Raw genomic sequence first — 15,453 nt, forward strand, 5'->3', positions numbered from 1 at the left:
TAAAGCAAAATACACCCTTGATCTTCTTACTAAGTTTCATATGAAAGGGGTTAAACCATGTTAGACACCCATTGCTACAACCACTAAGCTGACATCTACTGATGGCCAGTTATTAGACAATCCAACTGAATACAAAAGTTTAGTTGGCTCTCTTCATTATCTAACTTGGACTAGGCCAAGCATATATTTTGTTGTTAATCAAGTTTACCAGTTCATGCAACATCCTAGGGACACACATTTCGTGTGTGCAAAGAGAATTTTAAGGTATCTCAAGGGTACTTTAACTCATGGATTGTTTTACACCAAAGGAACGTCTTTTCTGTTGGGATTTTCTGATGCTGATTGGGCAGGAAGTATTGAAGACAAAAGATCTACATGAGGGTATTGTATTTTTCTTGGTCTTAATCCAATATCTTAGTCTTCAAAGAAATAAACTACAATGCAAAATCATCCACAGAAGCAGGATACATAACTCTGGCACACAGTGCAACATAGATGGTTTAGATTTTTTTTCTTTTGCATGATTTATTCTGTTTCTTGCCAGCCATACCTAAGCTTGGATGTGACAATATCAGCTCTATATCTCTAGCTTCTAATCCAATTCAACACTCCAGAATGAAACATGTGCATATTGATTATCACTTCATAATAGAATTCGTTAAATACAAAGCTCTAGATGTCTTCAATGTATCCACTCTTGAGTCAAATTGCAGATATTTTCACTAAAGGGTTGCATGGTCCCATATTTCTTTTCCCCAAAGACAAGCTCAAAGTTCAAGACTACTCTCCCTTGAGATTGAGGGGGGATAATAACATACCCAAGGATGCTGTAGTTAAGGATAAGACTAACGGTGGTGTAGGTTAAACTTTGAGCTCTTTATGTCTCACATGTATGCCACACGTGTTATTCAGTATCCTGATTAGCCGATCCTTTATTTGCTTTAAATAGTTGTAATAACAAAATTATATGAGTTTTATTTTTATCCGTAATGAAATCAGAGTAAAGTTGATAACTATTGATATGTTATCAATCTGGACCTTTTGAAAAGTGAGGAATTCAAAAACTCTGGGAGGCAGATTAAAGATCAATAATGATTGTAACATATTAGAAGTGAAATTTTATCAGTTTTATACGGTCTTCAAAAGACTGTACCTATTCCAGGGCCGGAGCTAAGTGCATCCTGGGGGGGTTGTTTTTTGTTAATTCATTAAACATCCCTTGATGTTCTTGTTATTTGGAAGAAAAATCCCTTAATCCCCCCCCCCCCCCCCCCTCCCCCCCCTAAAATATATATTTTGTACATTAGCCTCTCTTGTGAAAGATTTCTGGCTCCGTCCCTGACCTATTCGGTGCTTCCTAGCTAATTAGGAGCCAATACTTACATATTGTAACAGGTTCCTATATTCCATATGTGAATCTAACCCTTTTTCTTCAAAAGAAAATAAAACCTACTTAGTTTTTCTCTTTCATACCAGAAGTAGCGGTGATAATAACGATTGACGAGGATTTCTTATTTAGAGCTTCTCCAATGGAATGTACGTGAAGATAAATGTCTAAGCCCATCTAGGATAAACGTTCATTTTCCCTAAAATTCTTCTCCAACTCCAACTTCTTATATCAATGTCAAGATGACATGACTTAACTTTTGTTAGACATTGTCAAGCTATCCTAGTAAGCTTTTACTTAACTAAAATTAATTTCAATAAATTAATAACCATTTTTAACTTTAATAAAATCTAAAAGTTGTTAAAAATAAAATTTACATTTAATGCATAAAAAATCACAAACACACTTGGAGATGGATTTTTTTTGCCCCCTAAATTTAAGGAAAAATTGGAATGAAAATGTCTTGTTTGAGTTGCCACCTAGAAAACACACACACAACCACCATTAGAGAAACTCTTAATTCTTTCCAATTTTCATTAAAGTTTGCATTGATGAGAACGCACACCAAACATGACACAGACATTCTATTAGATAAGCTCTGTAATTGATAGCTTAACAAATGTGTCTTAATTCGGATTAAATTGTATATGTGCATTGAGTAAATATCTTGTCATATACTCGACCATGGTATTGACAACTTGTTTCTCTGTTGCTTAAAAAAAATAAACTTGTTTCTATGCACATCCAACATCTATGAATTTTCCTGCTACAGTGGGTTGGGGAATTCTATTGGGTTTAATGTATCAACACTTTTCTTTTTCCCGCACTTTCATGTTTTGTCTGGCTTCACGCTATACACTTACGTATAACTGGTGAGAGTCACTGTGACTTTAAAACGATATATAGCCATATAGGACCAAGCTAATGTTTTCTTACTAGGGTGACCATTACTAGCACATAACTTATCAGAGACAATGCTAACTGGTCCGATGGCGATAACGGAGTCATCGAGTTTAATTTTATCTCAAGTCATCGAAAACTGTTCGACAATCTAATTGATAAATTTGAGTTACCCTCGGTTTTGTTTCGCATTAAAGAAGGCAAGCATTGTGAACTCATTGTACAGCATAGCTGACACCAAGTCACTAATATCCGAGCTCACTCGAGCCGAGCCATTTAAAATATAGTATAAAAACTAAAATCCAGCTCAATAAGCTGTGTCGGCGGTGTTACTCTGAAAGTAAAACCTTCTCCTTCATCTCCTCTACACCCCACCACAGTCACTCACACTCAAAAAACAACAATAAATTAAATAAATTAAAAGGAAAAAAAAGAAACAAAGAAAAGGAATAAAGATAAAAATCTCTCGCATTCCTTCATTGTCTCAGTCTCTTCCTTTCTTCGATCCTGAAGAAAAATTAAATCAGTACTTCTCTCTCTAGTCTTTAGAGAAGAAGAACTGATTTCTAAAAGAAAATCAAGGAAGAAGAAGCAGCAGAAGCAAACAGCGTGAATTTGTATCTCAATTCACATTGAACTATACTTCATCAAAATCCTTTGTGGGGAATAAAGAACGTTATTTCGTATCAATTTGTAAGTAAAAGTATAATCTCGGATTCATTTCTATTAGTTTCGTTTATTCCGTTTGACATTTTCAATAGAATAGTCCAACATTGGTTTGACTCTTTAGTTGAATTACAGTCTGATCTGATATTATTTTCAGTGAAATTCAATTCAATTTTTATCAAATTGGTTGAATAAGTTTAGATTGCGGAGAAATCCGCATTAATTTGATTGTTATATTCAACCTTTTGTAGAAATTTAGAGGATTATGTATTGCAGTATATTAATTGGGTTAAGATCTCAGAACTCATAGCGATCTGTATTGATTTTTTGAAATTGAAAGAAGCAATTCAGATTTTACTGCTTAAGATCTACATTTTGCATGCATGTTTTTTTTTTTCATTGAGTAGGTCTGAAATTCTTTTGCAGGGAATTCTAGAGTTTTCATGATTTCTTCGAAGTAGATCTGAAGATAAACAAAGATCTACAGTAAGATTTTATTTGGAGGTCTTGAATTTTAGTCAAGCTGGCGGCTACACTAGCTTGGAGGTATTCTGGCAACAATGGCAATGGCCATGGAGCTAACGATCCGGTTAGTTTTATTCTTTTTTTTCAACAATTCTTTGAAGTTCAAAATTGCTTAACATATGAACTTTAAAATTTAATATTCTCATGGAAGATGTAAAGGTTTTTTATTGGCATTTCAAATTGATAATTCTGTTGGACTCTGAGTTGGTTAGGAATTTGTTTTGGATCTTTAGAAAGACTGTATAATGTGAATAAAGCCACTTTGATTTCTATTTGATGAGCATGAAAGCAAATGTACATTTCATTATTTCTGTTGTTTCGAATCTGAGAAATCAAACAGCACTTCTTGAGAAACAATGTTAGTACACTGACATGTTCGGGCATGATCTGATGCTTGTATAATTCAAACAGCGACCCGTTCATACAAATATATGTCTCTTTCTTGATTGTTACAATTGAAGTCATTTCTATGCGTAACGCCTTCAACTTTTTGCCTTCTGAAATGATCACAGGATTCGAAACATCAAGAATCGGAACCTCCTACTCCACACTCTGTTATGAAGATGAGTTTGAGGTCAGTCTAAAATTATTACGTGGGGCAGAAACATACATACGTCGCTAGTTTTATTTTTATCACTGTCTGAATTTGAAAGTGTACTTGTGGACCCATGATTACTGTATTCATGCTCGTAGCAGTACTGGTATGCCACTAAAAAAAATACAATACCAGTAACACATTTCTGTCCGAGTTCAGCATTTGCAGATTGCAGTTCTCTTCTCTTTGGATTAAATCCTGCTGTTAAATGATCTATATATCATTTACTATTCGAGCTAGGGAAACTGATATTTGTTTGTCCTTCTTAAACTCTTGTCACGTGTCTTGTTCACAGATACTCACTTTTTTTCCTTTTCCTTTGACACAAGGCTTATGACACCATTCTCACATTCTCTTCTCATCGATTAAAAAATCAAATGGTGTCTCAAGCTCCACATTCTTTCATCGGACAGTCATTCCTTGCACTTCACACCGTTACAGTCACTAAATTATCTCTTAAACTTTAAAATACCTTTAAAGTAAACTTTAGGTAGCTGTACAAGAGTTTGTATCTGATTTATATGTCTGTTTATATCATCTCATTATGTTGCCCAACTAGCAAAACCTAAAAATACTGGCCTTATCTTTTACGGGATTAACAAGTACACATTTATCCCTTTTCTTCTCAAGAATCATATCATACAGCTTTTTACCTGTAGCAGTTCATGACTTTCTGTTAGAAATTTTTACCCACTTAGATTTATTTTCAGGGATCGGACTAGTAGCAATATGGAGGATCCAGATGGGACATTGGCAAGTGTTGCACAATGTATTGAGCAATTGCGTCGAAGTTCCTCAGCTGTGCAAGAAAATGAGAGCGCGTTAAAGCAGTTGCTAGACCTTATTGATTCGCGTGAGAACGCTTTCAGTGCCGTTGGATCTCACTCCCAGGCTGTTCCCATACTTGTGTCTCTTCTCAGATCAGGATCTGTTGGAGTGAAGTTGCAAGCTGCTACAGTTTTGGGTTCTCTTTGTAAGGAGGATGAACTAAGGGTAAAAGTGTTACTTGGTGGTTGTATTCCTCCCTTGCTTGGTCTACTCAGGTCAAGTTCCAAGGAGGGCCAAATTTCAGCGGCAAAGGCTATTTATGCTGTTTCTCAAGGTGGTGCTAGGGATCACGTCGGTTCAAAGATCTTTTCAACTGAAGGAGTGGTGCCTGCGCTTTGGGAACAGATAAAAAATGGGCTCAAGGTCAAGGATGAAAACTTGGTTGATAAGCTTTTAACTGGAGCACTGAGAAACCTGTCTACAAGCACTGAGGGTTTCTGGACAGCAACAATAGAAGCTGGAGGAGTTGATATACTCGTCAAGTTGCTTGCCACTGGTCCGTCGAGCACTCAGGCAAATGTTTGCTTTCTTCTTGGATGCATGATGATGGAGGATGCATCTGTTTGTTCAAAGATCTTAGCTGCAGAAGCTACCAAGCTACTCCTCAAGTTACTGGGTTCGGGGAATCAGCCCCCAGTACGGGCAGAAGCTGCAGGTGCTCTAAAATCTCTCTCTGCTCAGTGCAAGGAAGCAAGTCGGGAGATAGCTAATTTAGGTGGAATACCTGCGTTGATAAATGCGACAATAGCTCCATCCAAGGAATTCATGCAAGGTGAATATGCCCAAGCACTGCAGGAGAATGCAATGTGTGCCCTAGCGAATATATCTGGTGGTCTGTCATATGTCATTTCAAGCCTGGGTGAGAGCCTTGACGCATGCACTTCACCTCCTCAGATTGCCGATACTCTGGGCGCTTTGGCTTCAGCTTTAATGATATATGACAACAAAGCAGAATCTGTCAGAGCATCGGATCCTTCCCTTATTGAGAAGATATTAGTTAAACAGTTTAAGCCCCGGTCACAGTTTCTTGTGCAGGAGCGTACAATAGAAGCCTTAGCCAGTTTGTATGGCAACCCTATTCTCTCTCACAAACTTTCAAACTCTGATGCTAAACGTCTTCTTGTTGGGTTAGTAACGATGGCGATCAATGAGGTTCAGGATGAGCTGGTAAGGTCTCTTCTGGTGCTTTGTAACAGTGAAGGCAGTCTATGGCGTGCTCTTCAAGGCCGTGAAGGGGTTCAGCTCTTAATATCTCTTCTCGGGCTTTCATCAGAGCAACAGCAAGAATGTGCTGTCGCACTTCTTTGTCTTTTATCCAATGAAAATGATGAAAGTAAGTGGGCTATCACTGCCGCTGGAGGCATACCTCCCCTTGTTCAAATTCTGGAAATAGGGTCCGTCAAAGCTAAGGAAGATTCTGCAACAATCCTTGGAAACCTTTGTAACCATAGCGAAGATATTCGAGCATGTGTTGAAAGTGCTGATGCAGTTCCTGCTCTATTGTGGCTGCTGAAGAATGGAAGTACTAATGGGAAAGAAATTGCAGCGAATACATTAAACCATCTTATTCATAAATCGGATACAGGGACTATCAGTCAATTAACTGCTCTATTGACGAGTGATTTACCTGAATCCAAAGTTTATGTTTTGGATGCACTGAAAAGTTTACTTTCAGTTGCACCCCTAAAGGATATATTGCACGAAGGCAGTGCTCCAAATGATGCAATCGAGACAATGATTAAAATTCTCAGTTCTACAAGCGAGGAGACACAAGCTAAGTCAGCGGCTGTTCTAGCCAGACTTTTTGATATCAGAAAGGATCTGCGTGAGAGTAGCATCGCTGTTAAGACTCTTTGGTCAGCTATGAAACTCCTAAATGTGGAATCTGAAAAGATCTTAATGGAGTCCTCTTGCTGCCTTGCCGCTATTTTTCTTTCAATTAAACAAAACAGAGATGTGGCCGCCGCTGCGAGAGATGCACTGGCTCCATTGATTGTGCTAGCTAATTCTGCAGTTCTAGAAGTTGCAGAACAGGCAACGTGGGCTTTGGCTAATCTTCTTTTGGATAATGAAGTTTCAGAGGAAGCATTTCCTGAAGATATCATTTTGCCGGTTACCAGGGTTTTGCGTGAAGGAACAATTGATGCAAGAGCCCATGCAGCGGCAGCAATCGCCCGTCTTCTCCAGTATCGCACAATTGATTTTGCGCTTTCTGATTGTGTGAACCGTGCTGGAACTGTTCTGGCACTAGTTTCCCTTCTAGAATCTACAAGTGTTGAATCTTCAGCCACGTCAGAGGCACTTGATGCACTTGCATTAATATCAAGGTCCAAAGTAACTAGTGGGCATGTCAAACCTGCATGGGCGGTCTTAGCTGAATTTCCCCTAACCATAGCTCCAATAGTTTCAACTATAGCTGATGCGACACCTTTGTTACAGGACAAAGCTATAGAAATTTTGTCCAGGCTTTGCCGAGATCAATCAGTTGTACTGGGAGATACAATTTCTAGTAGCTCCGAGTGTATTTCATCAATTGCAAGAAGGGTGATTAGCTCAAAAAGCATAAAAGTCAAAGTTGGTGGAACTGCACTTCTGATTTGTGCTGCCAAAGTTCAACATCAAAGAGTGGTAGAAGCTCTCAATGATTCGAAGTCATGTGCCTATCTCATTCAATCTCTCGTGGAAATGCTGCAGACTTCCGCTTTGGTAGTTAAGGGGGAAACTGAAACCCTAGATGATATATGTATTTACAGGCACTCTAACGGACAGACTAGGTATGGCGAGTCTGAGAACAGCACAACAGTTATTTCTGGTGACAATGTTGCAATTTGGTTACTTTCAGTTCTTGCTTGTCATGATGACAAAAGTAAAATTGTCATTATGGAGGCCGGAGCAGTTGAAGTTCTTACAGACAAGATCTCCCACTGTTTTTCACAAGCTAATCAGGTCATATATTAACTCTTTCAAAATTAATTTCTTTTCCTTTATAAGCAGCAAAAGTTATAGCTGATTCATATCATTTTGATTTAATTCCCTTGTGTGCCTATGCTGCAATTGATACTCATAGTTAGTTAACTCTTGGGGCTTCTATTCACGTTGTCTATATTATGTTCTGCAGTATGATTCTAAAGAAGATGGAAGTACTTGGGTCTGTGCACTATTGTTTGCTATTTTATTTCAAGATAGGGACATTATACGAGCGAACGCAACGATGAAATCTGTTCCAGTACTTGCAAACTTGTTGAGGTTCGAGGAGTCAGCTAACAGATATTTTGCAGCACAAGCTCTGGCAAGTCTAGTTTGTAACGGTAGCCGAGGAACCCTTCTCACAGTGGCAAACTCAGGAGCTGCAGTTGGGCTTATTTCTTTGCTTGGATGTGCTGACATTGATATAAGTGATCTGTTGGAACTATCTGAGGAGTTCTGTTTGGTGCGCAACCCGGAGCAAGTTGCTCTGGAGAGATTATTTAGGGTTGATGATATCAGAGTTGGGGCTACTTCTCGTAAGGCAATACCTGCCCTTGTTGATCTCCTCAAACCAATTCCAGATCGTCCAGGGGCACCTTTTCTAGCACTAGGGCTTCTCACTCAGCTCGCTAGAGACACTCCCTCAAACATGGTTGTAATGGTAGAATCAGGGGCTCTAGAGGCATTAACTAAATATCTTTCACTTGGTCCACAAGATGCTACAGAGGAAGCAGCCACCGAGTTGTTAGGGATCCTTTTTGGAAGTGCTGAAATAAGGAGGCATGAGTCTGCATTTGGCGCTGTTAATCAGCTTGTAGCAGTCTTGCGTTTAGGTGGAAGGGGTGCACGTTATAGTGCTGCCAAGGCGTTGGAGAGCTTATTTTCTGCAGATCATATAAGGAATGCGGAGTCTGCACGACAAGCTGTTCAACCACTGGTGGAGATTCTTAATACTGGCATGGAGAGAGAGCAACATGCTGCCATTTCAGCTTTGGTTCGGTTACTGTGTGACAGTCCATCTAAAGCCCTAGCTGTTGCCGACGTCGAAATGAACGCAGTTGATGTTCTTTGCCGAATCCTGTCATCTAATTGTTCCATGGAGCTAAAGGGGGATGCCGCAGAGTTATGCTGTGTCCTTTTTGGAAACACACGAATTAGGTCAACCATGGCTGCAGCTCGTTGTGTTGAACCTCTGGTCTCCCTTCTTATAACCGAGTACAGTCCAGCTCAGCATTCGGTGGTTCGAGCACTTGATAAGCTACTGGACGATGAGCAACTGGCTGAACTTGTAGCTGCTCATGGTGCTGTGATACCTCTTGTTGGCCTTTTATTTGGTCGGAATTATACTCTTCATGAGGCCATTTCAAGAGCTCTTGTGAAGTTAGGAAAAGATAGACCAGCTTGTAAAATGGAAATGGTGAAAGCTGGAGTTATTGAGAGTGTCTTGGATATCCTTCATGATGCACCTGATTTTCTTTGTGCTGTGTTCGCGGAGTTGTTCCGCATTTTAACAAACAATAGTAGCATTGCGAAGGGTCCATCTGCTGCCAAAGTGGTTGAACCCCTTTTCCAATTACTATCAAGACAAGAATTTGGTCCTGATGGTCAACATAGTGCTTTGCAGGTTCTTGTCAATATTTTGGAGCATCCCCAGTGCCGGTCTGAGTATAGACTTACCCCTCATCAAGCTATTGAACCACTCGTCTCTCTGCTTGACTCTCCGATGTCAGCCGTACAGCAACTGGCCGCTGAGCTTCTCTCACATCTTCTAATGGAAGAACATCTTCAGAAGGACTCGGTAACACAACAAACAATTGGACCGTTGATAAGAGTTCTTGGATCTGGTATTCAGATTTTGCAGCAGAGAGCTATCAAGGCCCTTGTTAGTATTGCAGTTACTTGGCCTAATGAAATCGCAAAAGAAGGTGTCGTCACCGAGCTTTCGAAAGTGGTATTGCATGCAGATCCTCCATTGCCTCATGCTTTGTGGGAGTCTGCTGCTTCTGTCTTAGCAAGTATTTTGCAATTTAGCTCAGAATATTATTTGGAAGTACCTGTTGCAGTACTGGTTAGATTACTTCGTTCTGGAACAGAAGGTACAGTTGTTGGTGCACTGAATGCCCTCCTCGTGTTAGAAAGTGACGATTCAACTAGTGCTGAAGCAATGGCTGAAAGTGGTGCAGTAGAGGCTCTTCTAGAACTTCTTAGGTCACACCAATGTGAGGAAACTGCAGCACGTCTTCTGGAAGTTCTTCTCAACAATGTGAAGATCAGAGAAACAAAAGCGGCTAAATCTGCAATTTCACCTTTATCTCAATATCTTTTGGATCCTCAGACTCAAGCTCAGCAAGCAAGGCTGCTTGCAACTCTAGCTCTTGGTGATTTGTTTCAAAGTGAGGGGCTTGCTAGGTCTACAGATGCTGTTTCTGCTTGTCGAGCCTTAGTTAATGTCCTTGAAGACCAACCTACTGAGGAAATGAAAGTGGTTGCTATATGTGCGCTGCAGAACCTTGTAATGTACAGCAGATCAAATAAAAGAGCAGTTGCGGAAGCTGGTGGTGTTCAGGTTGTACTGGATCTCATTGGTTCAAGTGATCCCGATACATCAGTTCAGGCAGCAATGTTTGTGAAACTTCTGTTTTCGAACCATACCATTCAAGAGTATGCTTCCAGTGAAACTGTGAGAGCTATAACTGGTATGTTCCCCATATCATTTTCTGATTCTCATTTACTTCACTAGTTAAGGCTTGAAATCAGATATCCAACAAAGAACAATATGAGTGCTTATAATCAGATATTCTCATTTTGATACTCTTAACTTAAAGACTCCTATGATGTTGAACGAAAGAGGTCTCTGATATTTCTTTGATCTAAACTGTTTTAGCTGTTGTTCAGTGAACATCGTTAAGCTTGTGAATACCTTTATTTGTAGGCTAATCAGTTTTCCCCCCCCTTCCCTTCAGCTGCTATTGAAAAGGATTTATGGGCCACTGGAAGTGTAAACGAGGAGTACCTAAAAGCTCTAAATGCACTGGTGGGTAACTTCCCGCGTTTGAGAGCTACCGAGCCTGCAACACTCAGTATTCCACATCTGGTGACATCGCTCAAGACTGGCTCAGAGGCAACTCAAGAAGCTGCATTGGACTCACTTTTCCTACTTCGGCAAGCATGGTCGGCGTGCCCTGCAGAAGTCTCTAAAGTACAGTCAGTAGCTGCAGCTGAGGCAATTCCGTTGCTTCAATATCTAATCCAATCTGGCCCGCCTCGTTTCCAGGAAAAAGCTGAGCTTCTTTTGCAGTGTTTGCCTGGCACTTTGACAGTTATTATAAAACGTGGTAATAATTTGAAGCAATCAGTTGGAAACCCTAGTGTCTACTGCAAGCTCACACTTGGAAATACTCCACCAAGGCAGACAAAGGTAACAAACCATAATGCTTCATGTATTTCCAGAGCCCTAGATGTTAATAAATTTGCTGATAACTTTGCTCTTGCAACTTGTTTCTCAGGTTGTGTCGACTGGAGCTACTCCGGAGTGGGATGAGGGTTTCGCATGGGCATTTGACGCCCCTCCTAAAGGACAGAAACTACACATATCTTGCAAAAACAAGAGCAAAATCGGAAAGGTAAAGTCATCGAAATGAATGATAATCCATTCACCTCCTTGTCTCTCCATGTACATCCTTGAACTCATACTTAGTATTATTCAATACACAGAAATCATTTGGGAAGGTAACAATCCAGATCGATCGGGTAGTCATGCTTGGTGCAGTCGCTGGGGAATACGTACTGTTGCCTGAAAGCAAAACTGGACCTTCACGAAATCTGGAAATCGAATTCCAATGGTCCAACAAATAACAAGCTTTCTTTTAGGTAAAAAGAGAAACAACTAGTATCTTTATATTAGCGGTTGTAATTTTCAATTTCAGAGAAATTTGAGATGTCTTTACATATCCTTTTTGTTATTATTCATGATGTTGTATAGAGATTGCAGTAGGATGATAGTTTTGCTTTCTGCAGTCACAAGAACCAGATATCATATATTTTTTTTTAGGTCACTGAACACTTTGTGTGTGTGCAGATTTATTGTTTTGTATTTCTTTTACATTTTTCATGTATGGGCGGAGAAAATAGTCGGATTGGAGAAAATGTAGTTCCTTTGTATTCTTTTTCATCAAAAGTGTGTATTCTTCCTGAGAAAATTAGTCTGTTCAACTCGCTTTCTTTTTTGTTATGGACCTATTTCTACTTTCCTTTTCTTTTTCCCCTTCTTTTGTTTCTTGTCTGACACGCCTGTAAATGATTCCAGAAAATGCTTTGATATGCACCAAGTTTTGTACACCAAATCTATGCACCATCACTCATTGGTTATACTTGGCCTTCCTGTGGGAATATGATTTACTATTCCTAGATCTAGGGTTTTGACGTGCATACACAGTGGCGTATGAATTTGGTGCAAGAATTGACCGGCACTACTCCGGACCCATCTTCAATGGTCCAATTAGTTTAACTTTCACTTTGACCCATCTTTTTGTGGGAAGATTGCTTTGCTTGGATCCCATTGAACCAGAGCTCTACTCCTGAGTCCTGACAGAAGGGCTTAGGATCTGTCTAAGATGGGAAATTTATCAAGACCCCAGCCTTTAAAACTTTTCTGGAACCTGCTCTAGAAATGTTAGAATCCCAGCTAGAGTAAAGTTATTTATATGGAAATGTTATCCTTGTCAGGGAGATCATAATTCAAAGAATCTATATTGACTCTTATTTATGTCCTTTGTGTTTAAATGAGGAAGACATTTTGATGGATCCTCTTGTTACTCACTTCTCCTGTGATTAGTAGAGTTCGATATGCCAGTGCTTTTAATATCAGATTTGCTTTCCAGAATCACCCTATTCATGACTAGTTGTGCTATTTGGCTTGCAGGTGGTCAATTTAGTAACAATACTACTCGTGATTCTTTTGATTCTGTAGCTACTTTGATGTGGTCTATCTAGTGTAATGGGAGCCTCAAAATGTTCTGTCAGCTACTAATGTTCCCAGTACTACTTCTGCAGATGTAGGGGAACTGTATAAGTATAACATATGAATCGCTCTCAGGAAGGCTATGGAACTAAAACTGCCGCATGTTGTTTTGGAGAATGATATCTCCTGCCTTAGGAGATGAGATCTCCTTGCAAGACTTTGATGGCTCAACCTTCACGGATGCTTGGTAGAAGTTTTGCATTTCTTTCCGGGAGTAAAACTTCAAATATGTTTATATTCGTAGGACTTGTACGTTGGGAGCTTACTCTCCCTCCTTTATGATTTTTTTTTTTTAGCCTTGTGAAGGTGAGCTTCATTATTGAATTTCTGTCTGTCTAAATAAAAATAAAAATATAACAGTGATCACATTAACTCTTGGTTATTCAAGAATAACACAAAATTAACTAAATCTTTATAATTGAAGATTTCTCCGCCAGATGAAAATTTGTGTCCTCATCGTTGGTGATTGGTGCATTGTAAGGAAACTCCGTTTTGTCTTCGTCGTCATCATCGTCGGCGTCATCTTCGCCATGATTTTCAACCACCGGCGGATTCTTCCATGAGAATTCTATCTCACCATCATCTATAATTATGTCCTTATTCTTATTATCACCGAGTCCTACTAATATTGTTTTCTCTTCTTGTTTCTTGTTATCATCAGTTATATTGGGTAGTCCAGTTTTGTAGATCACCTTAGGATTTCTGGACGGGAAATCGTATCGTTCTGATGGCCACTGAATAGTCAATGACTTGTTATTTTTCTTTTGATCAACTTCATGAGTTTTCTCCTCCTCCTCAGATTTTGAGTTCAGTACCTTATTTTGATAATTGTCTTCTTGCTTTGACGTTTTTACCTTCATGGAATCTCCTTCAAGTGCTTGATCATCGTCGGTATCTAATGATGGCTTTGCCAAGTTTGATCGAGTATCCGGATGTTGTTGTTGTTGCCGTTGTTGTACATCACCATTGCTGTTTTTCTCCTTTGTCTTCGAATAACACAATCCACACATATTTTCTCTACCAAACAAATTCAGATACATCATGTACGTGTAGCGACTTATAAAGAATGTGATAGGTGCTAGTTAGACTAAATTTAATTACGCTATTAACTTAAGTATTTGTCATCACTGATTAACAAAATTACTTTAGTTTTATTCCCTTATTGTTGGAGATCTCAAGTAACTTCTTACATTGAAGGGCATAAGAACGTTTAAATCATTATAACTAGACAGCTTTTGGAGAATATAAGACAAGGTTAGTAAGTGATACAAGAAACGCAGCTATACTCTTCCTGTATATTCTTGTTAAAGTAATGCATCATTTTAGCTTTTACGCCTTAACATCTTATTCTCGATTCTCACGCTGTAGTGCACGAGGAATTTTTGTTATAGGGAAAGCTGATTTGTTTCGGGGGAAAGCTAAAGTTGTTTGAGTAAGGTATATTTCTTTTGACTTTGAGCCATTTAGGGGAGGAGTAAAAAATTGTCTTTCCCGTTAAAAGAACATAGAAGTTTACCATCATGTCCTCTACTTAACTATATATCTGAGCCAATATATGAACATGATTAACCCTAAACCATTTTTAAAATTAAATTCTGTCGTTCTCTCAAAAATAAAAGTAAGTACTAATCCTTTTTCATGTTTTTTCATTTGATTTACAGTCTAGATATATATTGATTCATGGTTGTTTCATTGATTGGGTGTCCTTCATCTTTAAAATCCCGTTGATCATCGATAATTGAAATGAAGACGAGAAACCGAATTCATGGTAAATGAAGATGGATTCAGGGAAGTTGAAAAAAGTTAGATATCATCAGCATTACCAGAGCATAAGGAGTCGCTACCATCAGCAGCACCAAATCAAGAGGTTCACGAGAGTGTTGGTTGTGATATCGTGAAATTCATAATAGAAATGGCTTTGTTGAATTGTGTTATTTGTTTGTTTAAGTATAAATTTTATACCTATTAATTCCCACTAAATGATCGAATTAGAATATGTGGATCAGACAAGTAATGTATGTGGATTTGGACGATCCAAAAGTCAAGACCAAGCATTAGCCTCTTAATCTGGTGGAATTACGGAACCACAATCATCATCAATATATGTGGGTCGCTACGTTATATTATTTCTTCCAAGAACAAAACAAAGATTCATTATGTTACAGTGAACCTCATGGTCGGTTGGATATGGGTGTGGTGGTAATCTGGTAATACAAAGTAATTGGTAAAAGTCAATTTCAGTTTAATATTTCCCCTATACACATATCAATTATATTAGCTTTCCCAGTAAAATGCTTTTCTCCTAAACAAATCAGTTTTCGCTCGAAAATCATTTTTATCATCCATAGATTTCATACTCGAAGTCCAATGTAGGAATTTAGGGTTGTTTTTTTGTGTGGCAATTAAGTGTTTGACCCTTCCCTTACTCTCTCTTACTCAAATGATCTTCGGCTTAAAACTCAATTTAAAAAAAAACTAACCCATTTTATTGAAATGACCCTTAAAAAGGAAGGAGGGTCATTTGGATAAAGATGTTTGATGATGTTATCAAATGATAAATTATAT

General features: G+C 38.8%; 1 protein-coding gene across 3 annotated transcripts; it reads left to right on the forward strand.

The window, feature by feature from the left end:
* Nucleotides 1-2,686: 2,686 nt before the first annotated feature.
* LOC113331953 (protein CELLULOSE SYNTHASE INTERACTIVE 1-like) lies at nt 2,687-13,224 on the forward strand. Of its 3 annotated transcripts, none has more exons than XM_026578592.1 (9): nt 2,687-2,980; nt 3,380-3,542; nt 3,991-4,052; nt 4,784-7,847; nt 8,020-10,564; nt 10,832-11,286; nt 11,375-11,491; nt 11,583-11,738; nt 12,921-13,224. In XM_026578592.1, exons 3-8 carry the CDS (start codon nt 4,036-4,038, stop codon nt 11,721-11,723), a joined length of 6,339 nt encoding a protein of 2,112 aa, XP_026434377.1. In that variant the 5' UTR covers nt 2,687-2,980; nt 3,380-3,542; nt 3,991-4,035; the 3' UTR covers nt 11,724-11,738; nt 12,921-13,224. The 3 variants fall into 3 exon arrangements, with proteins under 3 accessions (XP_026434377.1, XP_026434379.1, XP_026434376.1); XM_026578594.1 differs by lacking the exon at nt 12,921-13,224 and adding an exon at nt 12,790-12,876; XM_026578591.1 differs by lacking the exon at nt 12,921-13,224 and having other exon boundaries at nt 2,688-2,980; nt 11,583-12,099.
* Nucleotides 13,225-15,453: the final 2,229 nt, after the last annotated feature.

The sequence above is a fragment of the Papaver somniferum genome, unplaced genomic scaffold (genome assembly GCF_003573695.1).
Source record: "Papaver somniferum cultivar HN1 unplaced genomic scaffold, ASM357369v1 unplaced-scaffold_128, whole genome shotgun sequence".
NCBI lineage: Eukaryota > Viridiplantae > Streptophyta > Magnoliopsida > Ranunculales > Papaveraceae > Papaver > Papaver somniferum.

Excerpts from the sequence above, each read along its gene's own strand:
- LOC113331953 (XM_026578592.1), top strand. Across the intron at positions 7,848-8,019 it reads GTTTTTCACAAGCTAATCAG|TATGATTCTAAAGAAGATGG; the intron begins GTCATATATTAA and ends TATGTTCTGCAG. Across the intron at positions 11,287-11,374 it reads CTCCACCAAGGCAGACAAAG|GTTGTGTCGACTGGAGCTAC; the intron begins GTAACAAACCAT and ends CTTGTTTCTCAG.